At 36.7% G+C, this 23,016-nt stretch overlaps 1 protein-coding gene across 4 annotated transcripts in view; it reads left to right on the forward strand.

Moving 5' to 3' along the window:
• LOC140161004 (dachshund homolog 1-like) overlaps positions 1-23,016 on the forward strand; it is a 144,672-nt gene that overhangs the window by 106,703 nt on the left and 14,953 nt on the right. For 2 of the 4 annotated variants that reach the window (XM_072184373.1, XM_072184376.1), the window contains 7 exons: positions 7,312-7,746; positions 8,669-8,710; positions 9,177-9,314; positions 13,557-13,820; positions 14,562-14,645; positions 21,500-21,646; positions 22,462-22,833. In XM_072184373.1, the coding sequence (XP_072040474.1) occupies positions 7,312-7,746; positions 8,669-8,710; positions 9,177-9,314; positions 13,557-13,820; positions 14,562-14,645; positions 21,500-21,646; positions 22,462-22,833 (1,482 nt within the window). The remainder of the gene's footprint in view (positions 1-7,311; positions 7,747-8,668; positions 8,711-9,176; positions 9,315-13,556; positions 13,821-14,561; positions 14,646-21,499; positions 21,647-22,461; positions 22,834-23,016) is intronic. The other 2 variants (XM_072184374.1, XM_072184375.1) reach the window with 2 other exon arrangements.

Genomic DNA, 23,016 nt, shown 5'->3' on the forward strand with positions numbered 1-23,016 from the left:
CTTGAGAGATTTTGAATGGGAAAAGAAAGAAATAATTAGAGTGCAAAGGACATCATATCGGTGTTTTATACCAATGACATTTGTAATGTGGTATGTATGAGAACAAAGTAGCGTAGAATTTATATACCACCATCTGTGACTGCAAGAAAGCCGGCTCTTTTGGGCGCTCCGTCATCGGGGCCAGCCGATCATCTGTATAAGTGTGTTGTATTTCTTGTAAATTAATCCTCTTTTAATATTTAACTTGTTCCCTCTAAGACATCACTTCCTGGCAATGCTCAGTAAATATTTTATATCAATCAAAAACACCTGGTGTTTCTGTAATTAATCAATAAGTAATATTTACTATTGTTTTCATGTTTCTGATGATGGGTCTTCAATCATAACTAGAGATTGTGAGTGATGGTTATCGTGGCGTTTTTTCCTCCTCTTCCTTTTTCTTGTTTGGTGATATTTGTGGCTTGAAAAATAGCCTGCCACATTCAATATTGCAAAGTGTAAAATATTTCTTATAGTTTTGATATTTTCCTGCGCATTTTTCTTTTATAACATTATTAGTATGTATTGGATAGCAGATGGTCTGATTGACAGATTAACGTAAAAATTTGATTATAAGCATATGTGCTTATTAATGAGTTGTGTGGACAAGAATTCATTTTTAGGATAGTTTGTTAAACTTTTCATTTTTTTTCCTTTTAATATACAAATATCTATAACAGAGATATTTATAAATTAATATAAAAAATAAAAAAGTTTAACTAACTACCTTAAAAGTTTGTTCTTGTCCAAGCAACTCGTTAATAGGCACATGCTTATAATCAAATTTTTACAGTATGTTCTGGGATTGTCAAAAAGTGAAAAAATATTATGTACTTTGAAAAGGATGACATTTATGAAAAGATGAAACTCTAGTATATGTGACTCCTCGCCACAACTGAGCCCGGATGTCGCCAGTGCCACTATTGAGATATGCTCCATCGAACTTAACAATAAACAATAGGAAAGAAAGGATTTATTGACTGTTTTATTGATTTTTCACTACTTAAATGTCAAGTACTATAGACATGATATACATCATTTTAAAGCTAATTTCAAGCAGAATATTTTGGTTGAATATCTCAAAAATGATGATGAAACATCCGGCTCAGTTGTGGCGAGGAGTCACATATAGCTTGAGGGAAAAAAAAGGAAAACTTTTTGGAACATATTCATCTGGTATATGCCACCTTAAGCAGCCAGAGTCAGTTAAAATGTTAATTATATTGAATATTTAAATTTGAAGGATCATACTTCTTTGATGATCAGTAATCATGGTATAGTTAAGAAATATTTGATATGTTAATTATCTATAGAGGAGAGAAACAAAGTGATGTAGACGCAGTCTGTGGTTCTCACAGACTTAGTGTAGCGCGACCAGCCGAGGCGAATCGGACGCAACCTCTCTGGATAGTATACTAAAGCATCAGAACCCGAAAGTAGTGCTAAGTATGATGTAGACATTTTTGAAGAAAAAAAAGAGAGGAGACGGGGAGGGAAAGAGCAAGTGAGAGAGAGAGAGAGAGAGAGAGAGAGAGCAAGAGAGATCAGCTGAGTGATAAGAGAAGACGAGGCAGACTTTAATGAGATATAAGTTGTCAATATAATTCCTTCATTTATATGCTAGCACAGTGCTTTGTGACAGAACTCAATCAAACTATTTTACCCCCTTATATTTCCCCCCATTTGATTCCCCGTCTGCCCCCAATGCCACTCGGTTTTTTTCCTTTCTTGCCTGCCAGTAGCGGCGTGGCACGTCTTGGGAACGGAGGACTTAATTACGATCACCTACGTGATAGTACGTGATCAGAGCCCCGCAGAAAAACTCCATCAAAATTTGATGCTTATGTCATGGAAAATGCAAGACGTTTTGAAATAGGATTGACACTTACGGATGAGTCGAGGTGCGAACAATCGTGAGACCTCTAGGGGCTGCTCAGGCCTGGGGACACACATCATAAACAAACAAACCATCCCTAATGACAGCCACTCACAAATTCATATTCTTACATCCAACCAAAAACCAACAAGTCACCTTTTTTCTGTCTTCAATTTCAAATGATTAGAACAGTAATTTTCTTCTCAAGTCTGTTATTATTGTTATTAATTTGTTTTTATAATTCATGCAATTTTTTAGAATTACCTGCTGTAATCTTTGATGGTGCTGAAAGATGTGTTTATTACAGCGGTTGAATTTGGAAGTTGGTATCGAAAATGAATTCTAGAAACACCGTTTTTTGTCTTTGCCTGCTGTATTCAGAAGTTTTTATTTCTATAATTTACACATATTTTCTCAAGTTTTCTCAAACACCATTTGGAGTATATCAACACTTTGAAGTAAAATAATATATACTTTTATGGAGGTAAATTATAACTTTTGAACAAAACTGGTTGTATCAAACATCAATTAAATGATTCTAGGAACATTTCTAGTTATTCTCATTTGGTTGGTAGACTCCATGCAGTTCTGAGACAGATGACGAAATAGTGTAGACCGACCAATCACATTGCACGGTGATCTCAATGAGCTCGATCACCAATAGTGGCGTTGGTTTCGTTGCATTTCGAGGTGTCTAGTTGAAAATCAAAGTTAAATTATTCATGTTTTGAGGCCTTTTATTATAGTTTGCAGGTACGCTGTGCAGATGTTCCCACACAAGAATTGGAGCAAAGATGCCTCAAGTTTTTCATCATATTTTGATTGAGTAATTGTGTGCATCTGTATTATGTATATTGTCAATTGAAAGCTAAAGCACTTGTCAAAACTTTGTCAGTTTTCTATTTTGTAATTGTTCTCATCGAAGATATTGTCATAAGAGTTTCCTGAACTCAACAGTACAGCCCTTTGGGTACATTCCACATCATAGTGTACTTGTATATATTTTATATATTATTATTATTGTTAGTTTTGAAAGTTATGATGCATTCAAACATGATAATCATTCAATTAAAAATGTAATTGTATTGTCTACTCGCATTGTTTCAAAAATCAATAATTATGTTGAAAGTTATGGTGACAGATGTAAATTAACATAGCAAACATGATAATCATTCATTAATGTAATACTATTGTCTGCTCGCATTGTTTTAAAAAACAAAGGAACCAACATTTTAATTGTCTTTGAACAATGGAATTGGCATATAAGCCTATTTATTAGTAGGTCTCCGATAGTTTCATTGAAATGTTTCTAAATTAATTAAGAAAATACCAGGCCTGGGAGATGAAATAGAGTATTAATTTTGAATTGATGAGCTTTTGTAGTAAAGCACATCATTATCATCTAGGATGATTTATATATTTCCAGCAAATCAATTACTCCTTAAAATTTGTTGGATTTGTTAAGTGTTTTTGTGCTCTATCTGTGGGATCTCGTTTTCTAATCCTGGTATTATACATGGTATAAAGTACAAACTCATTATAGTTTCAATTTAGGAGTAACAATTATGACTTATCTCAATGGACATATATTATCATTAATCATTTGATTTAACTCTAAGTACCTAATAACGAGCTTCAAATCCATAAATACTAAGAATAATAGTAATTGTTATCATCTCAATTATTTCCGAACAAAAGATGAAGAGGTGATAAAGGTTGCAGAATCGTATATTTTAATGCTGGGTGGGCAGTTTCACAAAATATAATAAAAAAACATTTTTCAGTCAAGCATCAATGCTGAATATATTATTCATGAACTTTTTTATTAATGCGTTAAACATGATTGATTGATTTATTGATTAATTGGATGGTTTGTAGGTCGGTTGAATGATCGAGTGAATGATCGAGTGAGTGAGAGATCAAGCGAGGAAGGGAAGGCAGCTAGTGTATAGTGACTTCAATTAATTTTGATGTGATCAGGCTGGTGGTATAATGTACATGTAGATACATTTGGCTCAATTCAGGTTTCCATTTGGCTGCATATTACGTTCCATTTGATAAACTACGCTGTAAACTCCATTGAATTGAACTACTTTGGTATTGGTTGCTGAGATCAGTATGTTTTCATGATTGATAACAACAAAATAAAAATGGAGTTTATCCTTTTGAACTATATCCCGAAATGTATTTTAGCAACAAAATCGAGAGCGGAAGATGAAGGGGGAGAGTAAAGATGAAGGGGGGGGGGGGGGTGGAAAGATAAACAGGTAAACAGACAGACAGACAAACAAAAATCTTGTAGCGACTTGTGGATTACAAGTCCCAGCTGATTCGATGACAAATCCGACTGTTTGTGACCCAGTTGAAGCCATCATATTGCAGACAAGTGACATGTGTATCCACATAAACGATGACATGTTGTGGACAGTAGTAGCCATACCCCATAGGCCCTCGATGTTATCATTATGTCCATCACTCGGACGCCCCACAAACCTCAATACACTATGGGCCACAATAACCTCATCCTAATGGCATAGTTGAATAACCTCAGTTAAACATTCCTAGTACAAAATTTGACCTCAAGTTGCAGAGTATGAGATTTTGTACCCAAATTTTCAAAGGTCATTCAATGAATGTGCAAATGTATTGGGTTAAAGAACTTTGCCCTGGTAGATGAGCATGTTGCAGATCCTAGTGATATCAGCATGATCAAGGAGTAGAATTTGTTGCAAAAAAAAAGATTATTAATATTGCTTAGAATCGAATGCTTTGATAGCCAATTGTGTTTCTGCTCAAGTGCTGGAGGAAAGAAATTTGAGCAGGCGATTGGGACAAAAATGGAGGAGACAAATGACATAAATGTGGTGGACTTAAGTGGAATATGCATACATTTCTATTTCAAATTTGTGGTGCTATGATGATCTAAAGCAGGCCTTCTCAACTGGCGGCCCGCATGCCACTTGTGGCGCTTGGAGTCAGTCGAAGTGGCGCACAAAGTGGCGCACGGTAATTTTAATTTTTTTTCACATAAATCTTGAACAAAAAGAGGTGAAAATACTCGATCTGGGACTTTAAAAATCTTAAAATCCATGAGTCGGGCGCTGCCCCTGGACCCCGATAAAACTTCATCGCTACCCAGGGTACCGCTATGCACCCCCCGCTATAACTCAAAAAGTCCTCAGGCGCCCTTAAACATTTTGGCACTTCATGATCACAGATATTTTCCAGTTGGCGCTTCAAATAAACTAGTTGAGAAGGCCTGATCTAAAGCGTTTTGAATATTTCTTCAAGATGATACAAATATTTATTTCAGGTCTAATGTTAAATGTGTATATTAAAACTAAGCATAGTTTAGTGAACAGTACAGATACTCAAATACACATTTCAGAGGCACAGGAAGATTTTAAATATAGGGGGGCCTGGCCCAAATTATTGGGGTGGGGGGGGGGGGCTTTGATACTTGTCCATAGTCACCGGTTCCGGAGCCACTCCACATATACTCCACATGCACACGTCCAAGGTGTTGTACCCCCTCACACACCCTGCACATACAACACATGAAGAAGGTTCATCCTGGAGACAAGTTATTTATCATAAATGTTGTTTACTCAAGACATAATAAGAAACATCTATGTCAGTCCGTCAGTGAGGCGCATCATCATCATCCAGTAGACAATAAGAGAGGTGATAGATATTGCAATCATGTCATCATAAGAGTGAGTTACATAGTGTCTTGGGTTAATCATTAAAGCTAATTTAATTGCAAATGGACAAGAAGATTTGTGAGAAGTCACTAGGACATACTCATCTATCAGGACACAGTTCTTCAACTCTAATACATCTGTACATTCTTTGAATGACCTTTGAAAATTTGGGTACAAAAACTCGTACTCTGCAACTTGAGGTCAAATTTTGCACTATGATTGTTTAATTGAGGTTATGGAACTATGCCACTGGGATGAGTCCATTGTTGTCCAGAGTGAGTGGAAAAAACCGGGCACATATCGGTAGAACTAATTTGGAAAATTGCAATTATTTATAGAATCAAATGAAATTGATACATATTTTTTTGCATAAAATTGAATTTTTATTTTAAAAATTAAGATGGTATTTGAAAGCTTCTAAAATATACCAGTCTATTAAAGCTTGGAAGAAATGATTAAGAAAGATCTTGACTTTGGTTTTAGCAGACAAGTGGCATGACTCAATTTGATTGGTCATACCCATTAGTTCAGCAGGCTAACTGTCATTTTGAAGCAGACGACTTATACACCAAGCCAAAATACTCTCATTTCTAATGGCATAGTTCAAACTTGCATTCAATGATCATAGCTCAAACTTTCACCTCAAGTTGTGGAGTATGTGGTTGTGTACCAAACATGCAAAGGTCATTCTATGAACATGCTAACTTAATAGGTTTGAAGAACCTTGCCTTGGTAGATGAGTTACTTCATCCAAGAGCACAAAAAAAATCGGTTGATGATGACTACATTGGAATAAGTTAAGCAAAACTTTAAGAAATATCAAGCTTTTTGACCTAAGCTTCACAATGTTGGATCTTTTGGTAATTTAATACACCATAATGTCTTAGAAAATTGGGATGAGATTTTTTCATTTCTTAATGTTAATTTTGAGTTGAAAAGTCTAAATGTATATCACATGATGGAGTGTCCACTCGTTATTTTTCGCTCGTGTGCAAATACCACAGAGCAAGAAATCCATTTAGTATGTATCCATTTGATATTATTTGAGTTATATATTAACCCGTAAAGAATGATGAAGTAGACACACTTGACTCTATACTACATGTAATGTACGTACAGAGTCCAATGTTAACAAGTCTTGTCGTATACATATGTGACGCAATCGAGCACGGCAAGTCATTTGTCGCTAAAATATAAGATATCAAGGTATATGGTCAAGCATTACAATTATTGTATGACAAATGAATATTTTGATGTATAAATTGGTTGGACATCTTTGAATTGTAAGTGTGTGATCAAAGTTCATTTTGAATCTTTATTTGTATGTAAAGTGTTATATAGGCCCAACATTCTCATCTTTTTTTTTAGATGAGATGTGATTTAGAGGGCAGTATATATTGTTGCTATATAGCAAATTACTGGAGGAGGGATATGTTTTTGTCAGAACTCTTGTCCCCTCCAGTAAAAACCTAAAATTATGAAATTTCCACTTTTGCAATAATTTTGCACAAAATTTGTTGATTTTGCCCCCCCCCCTGAAATTCACTTTACCCCCCCCCCATGCCCCCTACTGAAAACAATTCCTGGCGCCTCCACTGATCAGTGATCAGGGGATCAGATGTGCAGTTGTGTCTTGACAGTAATTCAATGACTGCTAACTTATTGTTTTTATATGTTTTGTTTTCATCACAGGAACATTGGCAAGCCTCAAGAGTATGGGTCTGCCCCATTTCAATGGATTTGATGGCCGATTGGGAACCTCCCCATACCTCCTCACAACCCACCCTGCCCTCCTGGCAACATCCCAAGCCATGGCAACAAGTCAAGCCAACGCAATCACAATGGCAGCAGCCGCAGCAGCCGCATCAGAGAATTACCATTCCAGCAGTAACCTGGGCAGCCCTAATGGCAAAGCTTCGTCACTCAGCGGAGACACGCCCGGGTCGGACATCAGCGCCTCGCCAAGATCAGACGGATCGGATGGCTCCGGATCAGCGCGTGATTCGCCGCCTCGCGAGTTAACCCACGAAGACATTGTGGAGCGACGAGATAGCGAGAAGAGACACCGCGAAGCCATGGCTGCCATGGAACACAGTTTAGGTAAACTGTGCAAACCATTCCAATTAGGTAAACATCATAGGCCTAGCTGGTAGACCTGGGAAGCCTATCACATTTTTACACATGTTAAAATCTATTACAATCTATAGCAGGGCCGTAGCAAGTGGGGGGGGGGGCGGCCGGGGATACCATGGCCGCCCCACTTTTTGAGAAATTTGTTATGTTTTTCTTTATATCTTTATATCAATTTGGGCATATATTTGTAATTTGGCCGCCCCATATCTGTGGTGGCCGCCCCACATTTTTCAACATTGCTACGGCCCTGATCTATATATTATACACACTGCTTCATTTATCACAGATATATTTTGGTGATATTTTGGCATATAAAGCATTTTGCTTTGTAACCCAATTTCATCTATTAATTGGTGAGGTAGCAAGATTTTGATAAAGTTTAATTATGATAGTTTTGCAACTGTAAATCCCAGGTTTTCAGCTATGTTTGAGTAAACTTTATAAAAAGGCCTAGCATGTTGAATTGCTTGAAATATGCTCTTTAAAGGGCATTTTGTGATCCACAGCATCATCCTCCCACTTCTTTCAAAAAAAGTTGAGATTTTTATACCACTGGAATCCTCTGGCTACATAATGTTTATGTATAAAATATTTCTTGCAGATTAAGTCGTTTAGCAAAAATATCATGAAATTTGAATTACGTTCTGGTATACCAGAACGAAATTACAACACATTGTCTATGGAGCAGTGTGTATACACATAATCATGCATAACTTGTAAACGCAAAATCAGAATCAACTGAAATTTTTGGAATAAGCTTTTTTTAATAGATATCTACTGAAATATGTAGTAAAAAGAGAATGCTAGGATCATGAAATACTCCTTTAATATTTTCAAGCATGAAATAATGAATGGCTTAACCGTATTTTTTCATTTAAACTTGAATATCATAATCGGTTTCTTTTTTGTCTTGTAGCTAAAACTCTAGATGAGGTGACTGCTATGTTAGTAAACTCAGGTAAGGGATTGATATGGTTGAGGAACAACATATGACCATGCATGTCATTGTTGTTTGATAGCCTATATTGCCCTTTATCTGATACAGTGCAATTTTGAAAAGCGCAGATCCTCAACAAAACGGGATGGGCGCAAATTCTGACAGGCAACAAACAATGACAACTGTCCATACCAACTGGTTTGGTCTATTTTAGTTGAAATCCCTGCACCCGCTGTGGAAGACATGATCTTAATCTCCCAATACAGGGGGTGTAGATTACAAATGGAGTTGCCCTTGGATAATCCCATTTGAAATCCCTGTGTGGTTGATTAAGATCATGTTTTTTGTAGGGGGTGATGGATTTCAATTGGAATAGCCCAAAGTCACATGTCACCTCATCTATGTCATTCCTCCATTTTATAGACTAGCGTTAGATTATATATGTATTGTATTTTCTTTTTCTGTTTATTTGCATGCAATCCAATAGCTCATGCCAGAAGTCTTGAGGAAGCCCGTGCCAGGGAGGAGGCAGCCGCTAGGGATGAGGCTCGTGCTAGAGAGGAAGCTCGCACCAGAGACGATTCACATAACAACACCAATCATCATTCCAAAACTTCACATCTCAGTAAGTGTGCATTAATATTGCTGCACATTATAATGTAGACAGTATCTATTGTGTCAAATACCAGCAGGTACTTCTTTTTACCTTGGGTTTGGGAGCTGGCTGGTTTGAAAAGTCCAAATGAAAAAGGCAGTTGTTACAACTACAGGTTACTAGTCCAAATGTACACTTTTTTCAGAATAATGATTTTCTAACACTCTGAAATTCACTTTGCCCCCCCTAATACTGGGTCAGATTGATTAAAACACAATATTCCCAAGCTATGGTGTTTACTATGGTATTTATTGCATTATTTTTTCATATGAGGTATATTACATGACCAAGGTGTGCTAATTGTTTTGTGTAATGAGTGAATGATAATGGATGTGAGAAAATCTTGACCAACAAAATTTTGCATAGATTCAACACGAAATTATCAAAATCATGAAAAATAAGCCAAATGGCAAAGTTTAGCTCTGTGTGCTAGCCATAGGCTTCAACATAAAAAGTCCAAGTTTTGAGATATTTTTTCAAAATATCAAGAGCTATCTTAAGACCTACTGAACCAATACTAGGCTTGTTTGTACTCATTTCAATGCATTTTTCATGCTGATTCCAAATATGGTCATGACAATTTACAATTCTGGAATTTTTTTAATTAAAAAAAACATTTGAAACTTGTCGTCTGCTGTTGACACCCACATGGAGATATTTAAGTTATGTAAAATTATATCTTTCATTTTGGAAAGTAAAAGGTTCTTGGTGAATGTCCTGATCAAGTCAGTTCCACTTCAAACAACTTGACCAGTCCAAGGGCATATACTCGGAAATTGCACTTTATGTCTTCTCCAAAAGTCTAGCTTTAACAAAATGACAATTTGATTTAAATCCTGGCATGCAATTGGACAAATCCTCCTGCTCCGTGAAGTTACAGCAATCATGCTTAAACTGTACCCACACTCTGCTTTCATTCCCAATCATCAACAATTTCCTGAATTTGAAACATTTAACAGCTCTACAAATAAAAGATTACGAAACCTGCCTGTGGTCAAAATCCCTGTGGTTCTTATTATCCCCTTCCCTCGTTTTTTTCTACGTTGCGGGGTCAGATTTCATCAAATCATGGCCTTGTCATGTTCAAATTCAATTTTCTGCACGGTTATCAAGAAGCCTGGCCAAGTGGCTCTGATTTGCACCTCTTTTTCTGCAAGATTACCAGCGCATTTAGATCAAAATCAACTATTTTGTTTGGACTAAGTCACCTGCCTATTACTACACTAACTGTTATCGGATGTGAGCCAATTGTATGAGCCAATATAGCCAATATCCTCTCTAGAGTGTGCGGCAATCAAAATTGGCTCCTTGGGCCGCGCACCCCCATGGGTACTTATAGCACTGGAGGGTGTCAAAATGCTACAGAGAGCAGACTGAATATATTCCCAACTTTGGTACTTTTTTTTACGTCATCTTACAAAAGATATTGGATTGGCAAAATGATTTGTAATGTAATTGAAGTACACACGTCGGGTTTATTGCGTCTTTACGGGCGAGATGTCAGAATTGTAGGAGCTAGAAATTGGCATTGTTTCATATGCGTGTGCAATTTGTCGGCTTGCAGTGCGGAATGATTTCGCAGTAATTTTCTGCTTATTGACGCGAGCGAGTAAGCAAGTGCGTGGATTTGAGGTACCGTGGCCTATTGCAGCAGCAAGGAAGGGAGTGAGTGTGCGAGTTCATTCCCCTTATGGAATGACACTAGTATAGGAAAGGAGTACCCAATATAAGGAAATGACAATTTATTATACTGTGTCACCCTGAATAGGCATTAAGGAGATAGTGGTGTGATGAGTGATCCACGCTACCTTAAGGCAATTCCGGATTGGGCCGATTTCTGCCCTCAATCTTCCTTGTTTCAGAACTAAATTTTATTTTAGATTTTATTTATTAGGAATAGATAGTTCGAAGGATTCCTTGAGTGTTTTAGGAAAATGAACACAAATGAGATTTCATTTTTATGAGGAGCTTTTAAAGATGGGTGACCTGATCAACAGCCTCATCCCCCACACTTTTTCCTATCAAAATGGAGAGTTTGGCATCAGAAGAAAGCTTATATATTTCTCATAATCCCAGTGAAATTTTAGGGCTAACAAAAATATTCTGTTTAGATGTTATGAATGAAAAAGTGATAGCCTCATCCCCAAATGTGATATGCCACACATACCATTCTATGGGCCGTTGTGAAACACAGTTTTACTTCTAATATTAAAACGGCTTGTGCAATTTACCTCAAAATTTGGCAATTGGATTATTTTGGTACAATGCCTCAATGTGAGGTACAAGGTCTACAGGGAGGGAATTAATGTGTGTGTATATTTGTTTGCTCATTCCTTGTTCGTTCATTCTTTCATGAATGAATGAATGAATGAATAAATGAATAAATGAATGAATGAATGAATGAAAGTTTAGTTTTCATAGTGCTAAATTTAAGCTTAGAAACATTGCACTGGAAATCAAACAAAAATTATTGAAGATTGGGATTCTAAACTATATCAAAGCAAATTCTAAAGATTATTTAATAACAAGCATTGAAACAAACAAACTTGACTTAGAATCCGCATCACAATAAAATGTCCCGCAGACAAGGCAATTACAATCCCCATCAAAATTTGACACAAACAAGAAAGCCAATAATGTCATCTCATATCACTAAAAACACTATTTATCGAAGCTTAAGAAACCGAACAAAAGAGCAATGGAAATCGTCAGAGAATTGATATTGATAAGTCTGTCAAACCAACATTGTGAAGAGAGAGAGAGAGTCAGAATGCTATCGGGAACCATTGCTGCGAGAGATTATTTTTTTGCACTTCAACTGTTAGAAAACGAGTTGGTTTAAGTACAAACCGCCCTCGGGGGATAACACCGGAGTGAGCAAAGCAAAAGCAATGGATAGCGATGACTTGCTGTGACAATAAGAAGAGCATATCAACCTCGGTTTCCTTGTGCTTGGCAATATGTCACAGTCGGAGATAGGCGCTGTCGATCATACCTTCCTTTTGCAGCTGAAAACCAGACAAATGTAACAAAATGTACGACAAAATACTCTATTCACTATGCAAACATCGTCGACGGCTGCCCACGGGGGGAAAGACAGGAGAAAGCGACTGAGAGAGTGGGGGAGATGGAGATGAAGAGATAGAAGTGGGAAATGTGTGTTTGTGTGTGTGACGGTGAGGGGTTTGTGTTATAGAATTAAGCTGGGCTGTTCCGGTTAAAATACATACACCCCCCTGGATGACATTACCTTAATCTCCAACACAGGGAGTGTGCCAATTTCAAAATGGGGTTACCCGAATGGAAAACTCCATTTGAAATCTATACCCCTTGTGTGGTCAATTAAAGGGCATGTCATCCATAGGGGGTGTAAGGATTTCAACTGGAATAGCGCAATGTTATCATCACATTCAACAAGTGATGATGAGATATCATTTATGAATAGATAAGTAAATAGAGCTGATGAATTACATGTTGATAAGTACTTGTCATATTTGTGTACTTGTATCAGATGCATTAACTATTGATGAGATTTATTTGTAATCAATTTATATGTATTTAATACTAGATGAGGATGCACTTTTTAGATGTCATATATATATATATATATATATATATGAATTTATTATTGGAACCCATTTTGTGAAAATGTGTCAAATCGTCAATCAGTTTAAATTTTTTATTCAATTCAACCTATATATTTTATCCATTTGAATACAAATTCAGTTTATAGCCAAATTAATTATTTGGTAGTAGCTATTGTTTTCATATTTGAGAAATAATCTTGCCTTTTATAGATCAGGCATAGAAATAGTGATATTTGAAATAATTTGGTGTTCAAAAAATCAGGCACATCAGAAACAATACAGTGCAAATTTCATTGGAATGACGAGGTTGCCAACAGTGTAACGATTGTCCGCATACACCGTGTGGTGAACACCCGCGTGTGCGTAACGAGGAAGTGAATCCAACGCTCTCTTGATTGGTTCGAATTTTTATTAAGTATGCCAGGTTGTGCGTCGGAGTGCATTTTAAAATACGATCATGGTTGGATTGCGTACAGCTGTTGGCAGCTGTGTTCATTCAAATGAAATATTTAAACAACATTATTGAAATTGAAGAGCTCTAAGCTTTCTGAGTGTGTGTGTCCATAGAGAAATAGGCCTATATCACATGGTGCGGTATTCTGTGTATATTATGCAATTTAAACAGATGGGAAAATAGCTGTTGATGTTTCCAACTCAGGAGGTACAACGCATTCCAACAGCGCCCTCGAGCGTCTTGCAGCCAGCGCAGCCAATCACCACCACCACCAGACACCGACTTTGACATTGGACAGAGGGCCATCGGCAGCAGAGCTTTTGGTATCGCAGGGTGCTTCATCAATAGAAACACTGCTGACAAACATCCAGGGTTTACTTAAGGTTGCTACTGACAATGCCAGACAAGTGGATAAGCAGACAAACTTAGAAAGAGGTAAATTCAAGAAATATATTGCAAGATTTGTTGATGAAATGGTTGAAATGTTAAAAAGAACATAAAATTAAGCTGTTATTGAATCATGAAAATATTTCAGGAAAGAAAAACATAAAATAGAATGACACATTAGTTGGCCTATATTGGAGTGTCACACATTGGCCCTTATCATACTAGCAACCACTCTAGCAGTCGATCAAGTGACAAATCACTGGTGTTTACACATTTGTCACAATTGGGCAAAAACTCCTAGCAGTACAGTTAAGTGGTCAAAGTTGGAATGGACTTGCCTTTTGAATAGTTGGTATAGAGCGATTTGACACTGGTTATATGCTAGCGATGTTTGATTGTTACATCTACTAGTGGTTTTCACGATAGAGCGATTGGAAAACATGATCACAAAATGCTGGTCCAGTACATACTGGTATGGTATGATCAGTGTTTTTTGTCAGAGAAAATCAGACTTGGGCTTATTTTATGATTTACAAAATGATTTCAAGATGACAGTCTGATCATAAAATCATAATTTTTGTGAAAAATCAATGCTTTTCAAAATTCCACTCTAAAATGAATCAAGAAATCTTCTGGGAACCTTCTAGAAACACCATGAAAGATGTGTCACATTGAGTCTGGAGAACAAGCAATTTCCACATCACAAAGACAGAAAGAAAACCTGTATCATAGAAATGATGAAAAAAAACTCTCATGCTAACACGTCCAATGTTTGTCTTTTTGTTACAGCTGAATTGAAGCTGGAACTCCTCAGAGAACGCGAGTTACGGGAAGCATTAGAGAAACAACTCATCGCTGAACAGAAACGGTTATGTAAGTTATTATCTTCTGTGTGCTTTATTGAGAAATGACAAGTCAATCTCAGACTCCTTCTATCACAAGCCTATATCCAGATATTATTTTTTTTGGGTGTGGGATTTGCAGGGTATGGGACTTACAAAATGTGTATTTTTTTTTACCAAAATTGGTTTGTATGTAAGGGGGGGGGGGGGTATTTCATAGTTCAGAAGTGGTCTTAGAAAATAATTTCACTCAATTCATTTACAAAGTAGCCTCTCTTTGGACACATTTTGGCACATTTAGGTGAGGATACTCTATTCCATTTAAAATCCACACTCCCCTGTGGAAGATTTGGAAAATATCTTCAGCAGAGGGAATATAAATTTCAAATGGAATGAACACATTAGACAGCTTCAGGTGGTGGATGACATGCATTCCCTAAATTCAGTAAATTTTCAGGTTGTAATGAATGGGATTATTTTGAAATTTTAAAACGCTTGAAATATCACAAACAAATAGGCCTATGTTGATAAATAATATAAATTAAAACCGTTGGGGTTCGATAATGAACCCCACAAAACTAACCGAGTATATGGAAAATGCCATACGGCGGGGCGGTTTCACGAGTTGCCGGCTCGATCATGTCATCCGCCGCCTGGACAGCTTCATGTTGAATCTTTCTCAGAGGGTGTATGAAGTGCAAATAGAGCTGCCTAATGTGTTAATTCCATTTGATATCCATACTCCCCCTGTGGAAGATATTTCCAAAATCTTACACAGGGGGAGTGTGGATTTGAAATGGAATTGCCATTTAGGGCCTGATACTACACCAACGTCCTTTCCTTATGAATGCAGTTGTTTTGGAGGCGTTCAGAACTTTGAGCCAATCGTTGGTGACAGTGGGCTTTAGGTCAAAAGTTGACGCATTGCAAAGAGATCATAGTATTTCTGGGAAATTGATATCATGTGGAAATACACATCAATAGCATTGTGTGTAGTTGATGTAAATGACAACTTTCGACATAATTTTCAAGACATAAGTGCAACTCCTTGTTTTACTTATCAAAAACCTTCTTAATATCCGGCTTAAGAAATCATCAGTCAATGAAAATGCCACATGTTTGTACTGATCTTGAAAGATGGTGTTTTCCACTGTGTGACAAGTTTTGTTTGAAAAAGGAGAAACAGTCTGTTAGTCCCAAGGGTCATTAGTCTGAAAAGGGTTAGGGTTTAGGGCATTTTAGGTTAGGATTAGGGTTAGAGTTACAGTTAGGTTAGGATTACAGATTAGGTTAGGGGGTTAGAGTGTTAGGGTTGTTTGTTTGGGTTAGGGTTAGGATTAGAGGTTAGGATATAGGCTAGGGTTAGGGTTATGGATTAGGGTTTATAACAAAGTTATTGGGTTTCAAAATTAATGACCATTTGGACTATCTGTAACCAAAAAGGGTATGTATGGATCATTCTTGTGCATGCAAAGTCAAATAATATGAAATGCAGAGGTGAAGAACTCTTTGATACTTTCAAGACATTTTCATATTCTGACAACAAGGAAACATCAATAGTTTTACACCTTTGATATGTGTATATACTATTCCTATGCCTGTGATTTATGGGTAAAAGTTGATACCTCACCATTACTGTCAAATTACTCCTTAAGATGTCAACGTAAATTGAGATAAAAGTTCCTTTTCAATTTCGATCAAATCATCTTTTTTCGTTGAAATTTTTGTCAGGGTTATTCCACCTGTTTTATTAGTCTATAGCAGCAGTGGAAATACTTTTCTTGACTAATCCATGGGCGATTCCTGCTTGTTTGCCCGTAGATTCAACTCTATCTTATGATTCCAACTCAAATTTATACCCTTAATCCACCTCAGTAATTTACCCAATAGAAGTGTACTTTATGACCCCAGACTTGAGGAAATCCAAACAAATCTCTCTAAATAAATGAATCAAAAGGAAGATGAAAGAAAAACACTTAAATTATGATTGAATTATTATTATTTTGAGCATTATTATTTAAAAAGAGCCTAATCATGCAGGGGGACTGGTTGAAACATTAGTAGTTGTCCTCTCTGAATTGTCTTGAGAGTAAAAATATAATAAGACATGCTAGTGACAATCAAGTTTAGTCACACAGACTCAGAAGCAAGTAAAAAGTGAACTTGTATTGTAAACTTGACCCTCAAATGTTGTACTATCACATAATTATTACAAACATATATTGGACAAATATATTTCCTCCCAAATCCAAAACAAGTAAGAACAAAGTCAAAGCACCAATCATATTCAATTAAGATGATAAATTTCTTCGCAAACTTGTGGTGCCCCGTCCCGTGACCCGATGACTTGATTGGCTACACCCATATAATCATCCAACAGACAAGCAAATTAATGTCACATTTCAAGTAACATATACGATGATTGTTCATTTTTATTGTCAGCAATGATTGACAGGAAGTACTTCATTTCTTGACATATTGAAAATGATTTTAAAGATAGCAAAAAAAACAGATGAGATTCATGCTATATGTTAAGGTTAAAACAGACCTAGCTGTTTGTTTGACTCCTTTATAATGATTTACACATTGTCCTTTAATTGTTATACCTAGGTTTTCGGAAGGGGGGTGTTTGGAAACAAACTTGTTAATGAACAAATTACCGACCGAAAAAACCCACAATTTCCTTATTACCAACAATTGAGTTCTTGTTAATTGTGATTAGGTCAGGGATATTGGCCAATTTAAATTTGGCGTTAATTCAGTTGATGTTTTTCAAGTGATATACCAGCCAAAGAAAATATTTGGGGTATATTTTGACTAATGCATGAAGCGAGCAAAAATTTGCAATATTAATGCTTAAATGTGCCAAAATTAAGTCTGTTGTGTTACCCGGCGCCCCACTAGCTATGCCACTGGATATACCAATATTGTGAGCAGTGTATGCAACAAAAGCGTTGTTAAAGTCTTTAGTGAAATAAACTTGCCTAGCAACTACAGCAGATTTCAAAGACCCCACCCAATGTTGGAAAAACATCAAACTCTGTGATGTGAGTTGATACAGAACATGATGTGCACCCCTGGGGAATTAGTCTAAATGCACCATTATTCAGCACATATATATATATTGAAACATTACTTGTTTTCACAACTTAGATATTTTATATATTTGGATTTAGAGATAGCAGGCAAACTTTTGCACTTTTCCATTTAATATTCACACTCCCCTTGGAAAATATGTTAGGAAAAAAATCTTCCACTTAGGGAGTGCGAATTTCAAATGGAAGCACATTTACTAACTCTATGCCTATATGAAATTCATCCTCCCTCTGTGGAAGATTCAGGTTGAATCCTGCTCAGAGGGTGTAAGAAATTCAATTGGAGTTGCATAATGTGTTCATTCTGTCTGAAATTCATGCCCCCTGTGTTACATTTTTTGGGAGAAGATTCAGTTTGAATCTTGCACAGGTGTATGAAATTCAATTGGAGCTGCATAATATGTAATATGTTCATTCAATCTGAAATTCATACTCCCCCTGTGGAAGATATTTCAAACATCTTCCACAGAGGGCATATGAATTTTAAATGGAATAGCCCAATTCATTCATCCCAGTAACACACACCGGTATTTATGATTACATCAAGGAAGTTTTTGACAAATCCTGATGGTTGTGTTTCCTTTGCCAAATCCTTTAAGAAAAAGGCCTACGTCACTTGACTCAAAATCATCATACTGTATGTCTATCAACAAATCACACAATTCAAAATAATCAGCGACAGGGTTGCCAAAAATGTTCATCCTGAATCGCTGGTCAATAGTTGCCCAATTTTTGGTCAAAAGTCACCCAATTTTTTCTCTCGACCATTGGTTTCTATAGGATTTGAAACTCCTGAAAGTCGCCGGAGCTGATGTCGAAAAGTCACCAATTCTTTCATATCTTTGTGTCTATGGGCCAGGAAATTGTCAATAGTTGTGGTGAAAATCTTCAAAAGTTACCCAATTGGGCGACTAAATCGCAGGTTTCGGCAATGCTGATCAGAGGTTACAAGTTCACCTAATATGCTATGTTGGTCATACAAGTTGACAATGACGTTTTTGAAAACCCACATTTTTCCTGCCAGGATTTTTAAGACTAAATCGGGCAACATTTCAAAAATGATCGACATTACAAGTCAAATTTGTGCACAATCATTTGACTTTGAGGTAATGCTTCCCAGGATGCATTAAAAATATTATTTTGTGCAAATTTATAAGATTCTAAAAGATATTTTAAAACTTTATTTATCTTATTTGTGAATCTTCATGGAAAGCAACTAGGAATTTCATATTCTTTTTACTAGGATGTGGAAGCTGTGAAAATGCATTAAAAGTGAAGCGCCTTAATAATATGAAACATATGACTATAAAAGACCTGAAAAGAATATGGTATGCCAGTGGTGTAGCCAAGGGGGGCAGTTGCCCTCCCAGTGAGAAGTCCCCCCTCCCATATACTGACAGCCTGATATTTAAATTATTAAAAATATTAAAAATTCATGGCTACGGTACGCCACCCCATGCAGTGGCGGCGCCAGGGAGTTTTTCAGGGGGCATGGGGGGAAAAGTGAATTTTTGGGGGGAGGGGAATCAACCAATTGCCGCAAAAAGTTAAATTTTTTGTGATTTTGGTTTTTACGGAGGGGGGAGGGGAACTTGGGGACAAGAAAAATATTTTTGGCAAATGCCCCCTCTTCCCCACATATCAGTTCTTCAATGTAAGAAATTCACAAGGCCTCTGTAGTTTATCACCTCATATGGCAATGCAACTGGACTAAACTGAAGTTCAAATACTCTGTTCATCCTATTCTATATTCTATCTGTCACGACATAGGCCTTAGAAGGCCTATGGTCACGATAACCTATGTATCAAACATTCCCTGACCCTGCTAAACATATATGATGCGATCAAGTAAAATGATCGAGTCTCATGTCGATCAAAATTGAGTTTTCATTATATGAGCCATTCTCTGAGCTTTATTTTGCTGAAAACCCCATCATAATTAGACTTATGATTTCCAGAGGTATGGCCATTTTAGTGTTGCTCAGAACAATGAAATACAAAGGAAGTTGAATACTTTTATTGATTATATCTCAAAATCAATATTCCCGACTTCCGACTCATTTTGCTTGATCGCATCACATTTGAAGCCACCAAGTCCCTGATAGACTTTAACAGAGTTAAACTTGTAACAACGTCAAAGCCATGCAGGGTATATAAAAGCATGTACAACTCATGTGATACCTTATATAACACCACACGTCTGGTTAATGTCTCTGTTCAGTACGCTTGTTAAAAGAAAATCTAATTTTCCTGTCGACCCACTGATGGGCCAATTGAAGAAGTAAAAGAGTTGACTTGGCGAAGGAATGGGCTATTCCTGTTGATATCCATACGCCCCCTGTGGAAGACACAACCTTAATCTCCCACACAGGGAGTATGAATTTCAAATTTGGTTACCTGAATGGAGTACTCCATTTGAAATCTACACCCCCTGTGTGGGATATTAAGGTCATGTCTTCCATGGAGGGCGGATGGGTTTGACTGGAAGAGCATAATGATGTTGCAGTTCTCCAATAGATTACCCTGCACAGCAATCTGTCTCTCTGTTTCCTCCTTTGCCAAGTGGCTTATCTTAAACCTGGGATTCCTTCTACACCACACTCTATGTTTTGCCAGCTGTTATGTTCTATAATTTTTGATGATTTATGGCATTTTTATAACTTTATAACTGATAACTTATTATTTTTTGCTTGAATGCTATAAATTAATATCAGTGACAAGGCATATTTTATTATTTTTTAAAGATAAAATAGATTAAATGAAAAATGTCAGTGTCGGAATAAAAATAATTGATTATCTGCAACACACTGTTTGTTATAAAAGCTTTAGACAATCTGTTCTCTGTTGAGAATATTCCTAAAAATATTGAAATTGTTAGACATCATTAATGCCAAAATAGCACATCAAAATATAAAATAATAAAGTACTTGCCCATTAAATGTTAGCTGATTGCTTATTTTGTAATAGTATTTATCAGCGAAACAATTATGATTAATAAAGATTAATTGTTATGTGTTTATTCTGCTAGTAATGTCTCATTATTATCAAAGTGCAAGTACATAATTTTGAATGGATTTAATGATGCAGTATGTACTGATTAAAGGATTCATGCTATAATGATCATTATATATCAATTACGAGCTAACGAGGAATGCTTCTTAAAAGTGTATGACCTAAGTGACAGCCTCATCCCCCCACTTGACCATGTCAAAATGCAGATTTTGGTTTGGTCTGGGGTTTGTTACCAGGTGGAAGCGGTTGTCCTAACCGCAGTGAAATTTTAGGCCTCAAAATATGTTTAGTTTAGGCATTATGAACAAAAACAAGGTAGTTTGGTGGCTACTATCCAGGAGCTGGTGTAGGCTTCAGTGGGTCACTGTGTTTATTATGCACATTTGCTTCTAGAATTCAAATAACTGTGAGCAAATTCACTCAAAATTTGGAATAAGAATGTTTGGGTGATGTGCCTCAATGTAAGGTAGAAAACACCATGTGTTAACAGTTGGACCACACACCTTTAAGAGAGAAAGAGATATTTTAAAGAGATATTTTAAAGAAAAAACTAATAAAATTGAAGGGGAAAACATACACAAATGGAGCTGTGGTCGCGTATACCTATTTTGATTGCAGGATAAAACCAATGAAAAAATTGTAGCTGAAATGAAGTGGAAAATTTAAATGGTTTTAATTAGGCTGTTCTGTGTAAAAATGCATCTAAAATTACTCAAACTAAAAGATAATTTTAATTGATTTGTTAACAAGCCTGTTGTGTCTGTTTTATTCCTTATAGCTATCATTCAAAAGAGACTGAAGAAAGAGAAGAAAGCTAAAAGGCGTCTTCAAGACCAGGTTGAAGGCAGACCTGTACAGAATGGGTCACCGGAGCCAGAATCAATGGCTAAACAGTCACCAGCTGATCATCTCAGAGCGCTCAATGGTAAGTTTGAAAGCTAGACACTATGGACCTCAATGGCCTCATCCCAATGACATAGTTCAATAACCTCAATTAAACACTCATAGTGCAAAATTTTGGTACTCAAATTTGCATAGGTCATTCAATGACTGTACAAATGTATTGGGGTTAAAGAACTATGCCATGATAGATGAACATGTTGTGGATCCAAGTGAGATTGAGCTTAAATATCTGAAGACATTTGCATATGATTATGCAGAGGCTGTGAAGGGTCCAATTTACATCGTGTAGTCTGGAATTGAAACTAAAACTGTGCTGATTTTATGGAAGTTGATACTGAATCATGGCAGAATGTAACATCAATTTGTGCTCCAATCTTGTGTATATGCTATAAGGCTCTACCACAGAAGGAGTATGTTTTTCAAATGTAATTGGACAGGGTTAACCATTTTGAAACCCATACTCCCCCTGTGTTATGGCTTTACCTATAGATCTTCTACAACTGGAGCGAGTATTTCAAATGGAAGTTACCCAATTGGCTATTCTATTCAAAACTCATACTCCCTCTGTTGAAAACTTGAGCTAAATCTTCCACGGGGGTAGTATGGATTTTAAATGGAATGGCCCAATGATAAGAAATATACTGAACTGCTATCTCTGCACAATTGTATATAAGATCTATCATCTTTGAGCACATGTTTTTTCCCGAGTGTTTTTCTAATTCTTCAAATTTGCAGAATCTTTTAAGATTCAAGATTTGTTTATTTCCGTAATATTTTTTCTTTACAATAATTGTACTTTTTGTTAAACTTTCTTTTGCAATTGTTTTCAAATTTCAGAATCTTTATCGCAGGAGTTAGAAATGGAAAGAAATGCTCGCAACGCTGAAATGGAAAGAAACGCCCGCAATGCTGAAATTGATAGAAACGGTCGTAGTGAACACGAACGCACCGTCATCAACGCTGAAATAGACCGTAACGGAAGATCTCACGAATACGAGAGACCGTCAGAGTATGAAAGACACGGAAGAGAGATGGTACATAGTCCTGAATTAGACAGACATGGTAGGAGTATGGAATTGGAAAATAGTCGGGTAGCGAGGAACGGAAGTATGGAGAGGGATCACCCAAGACATGAGGTAGCGAGATCGGTAGGCAGCGATACGGAGAGAATTCAACCGCTGAGGAATGAACAGGAGAGAAAAATACCTGGTAAGCTTATTCTATGATTTATTATAATGTAACATAGTCAAGCCATGGCATGCATTACCTATTCCAGTTGAAATCCATACACCCCCTGTGGAAGATATGATCTTAACAGGGGGTGTAGATTTTAAATGGAATCACCCATTCAGGTAGTCCCATTTGAAATTCACACTCCCTGTGTGAAAGATT

This window comes from Amphiura filiformis, chromosome 9, assembly GCF_039555335.1.
Source record: "Amphiura filiformis chromosome 9, Afil_fr2py, whole genome shotgun sequence".
Classification (NCBI taxonomy): Eukaryota; Metazoa; Echinodermata; class Ophiuroidea; order Amphilepidida; family Amphiuridae; genus Amphiura; species Amphiura filiformis.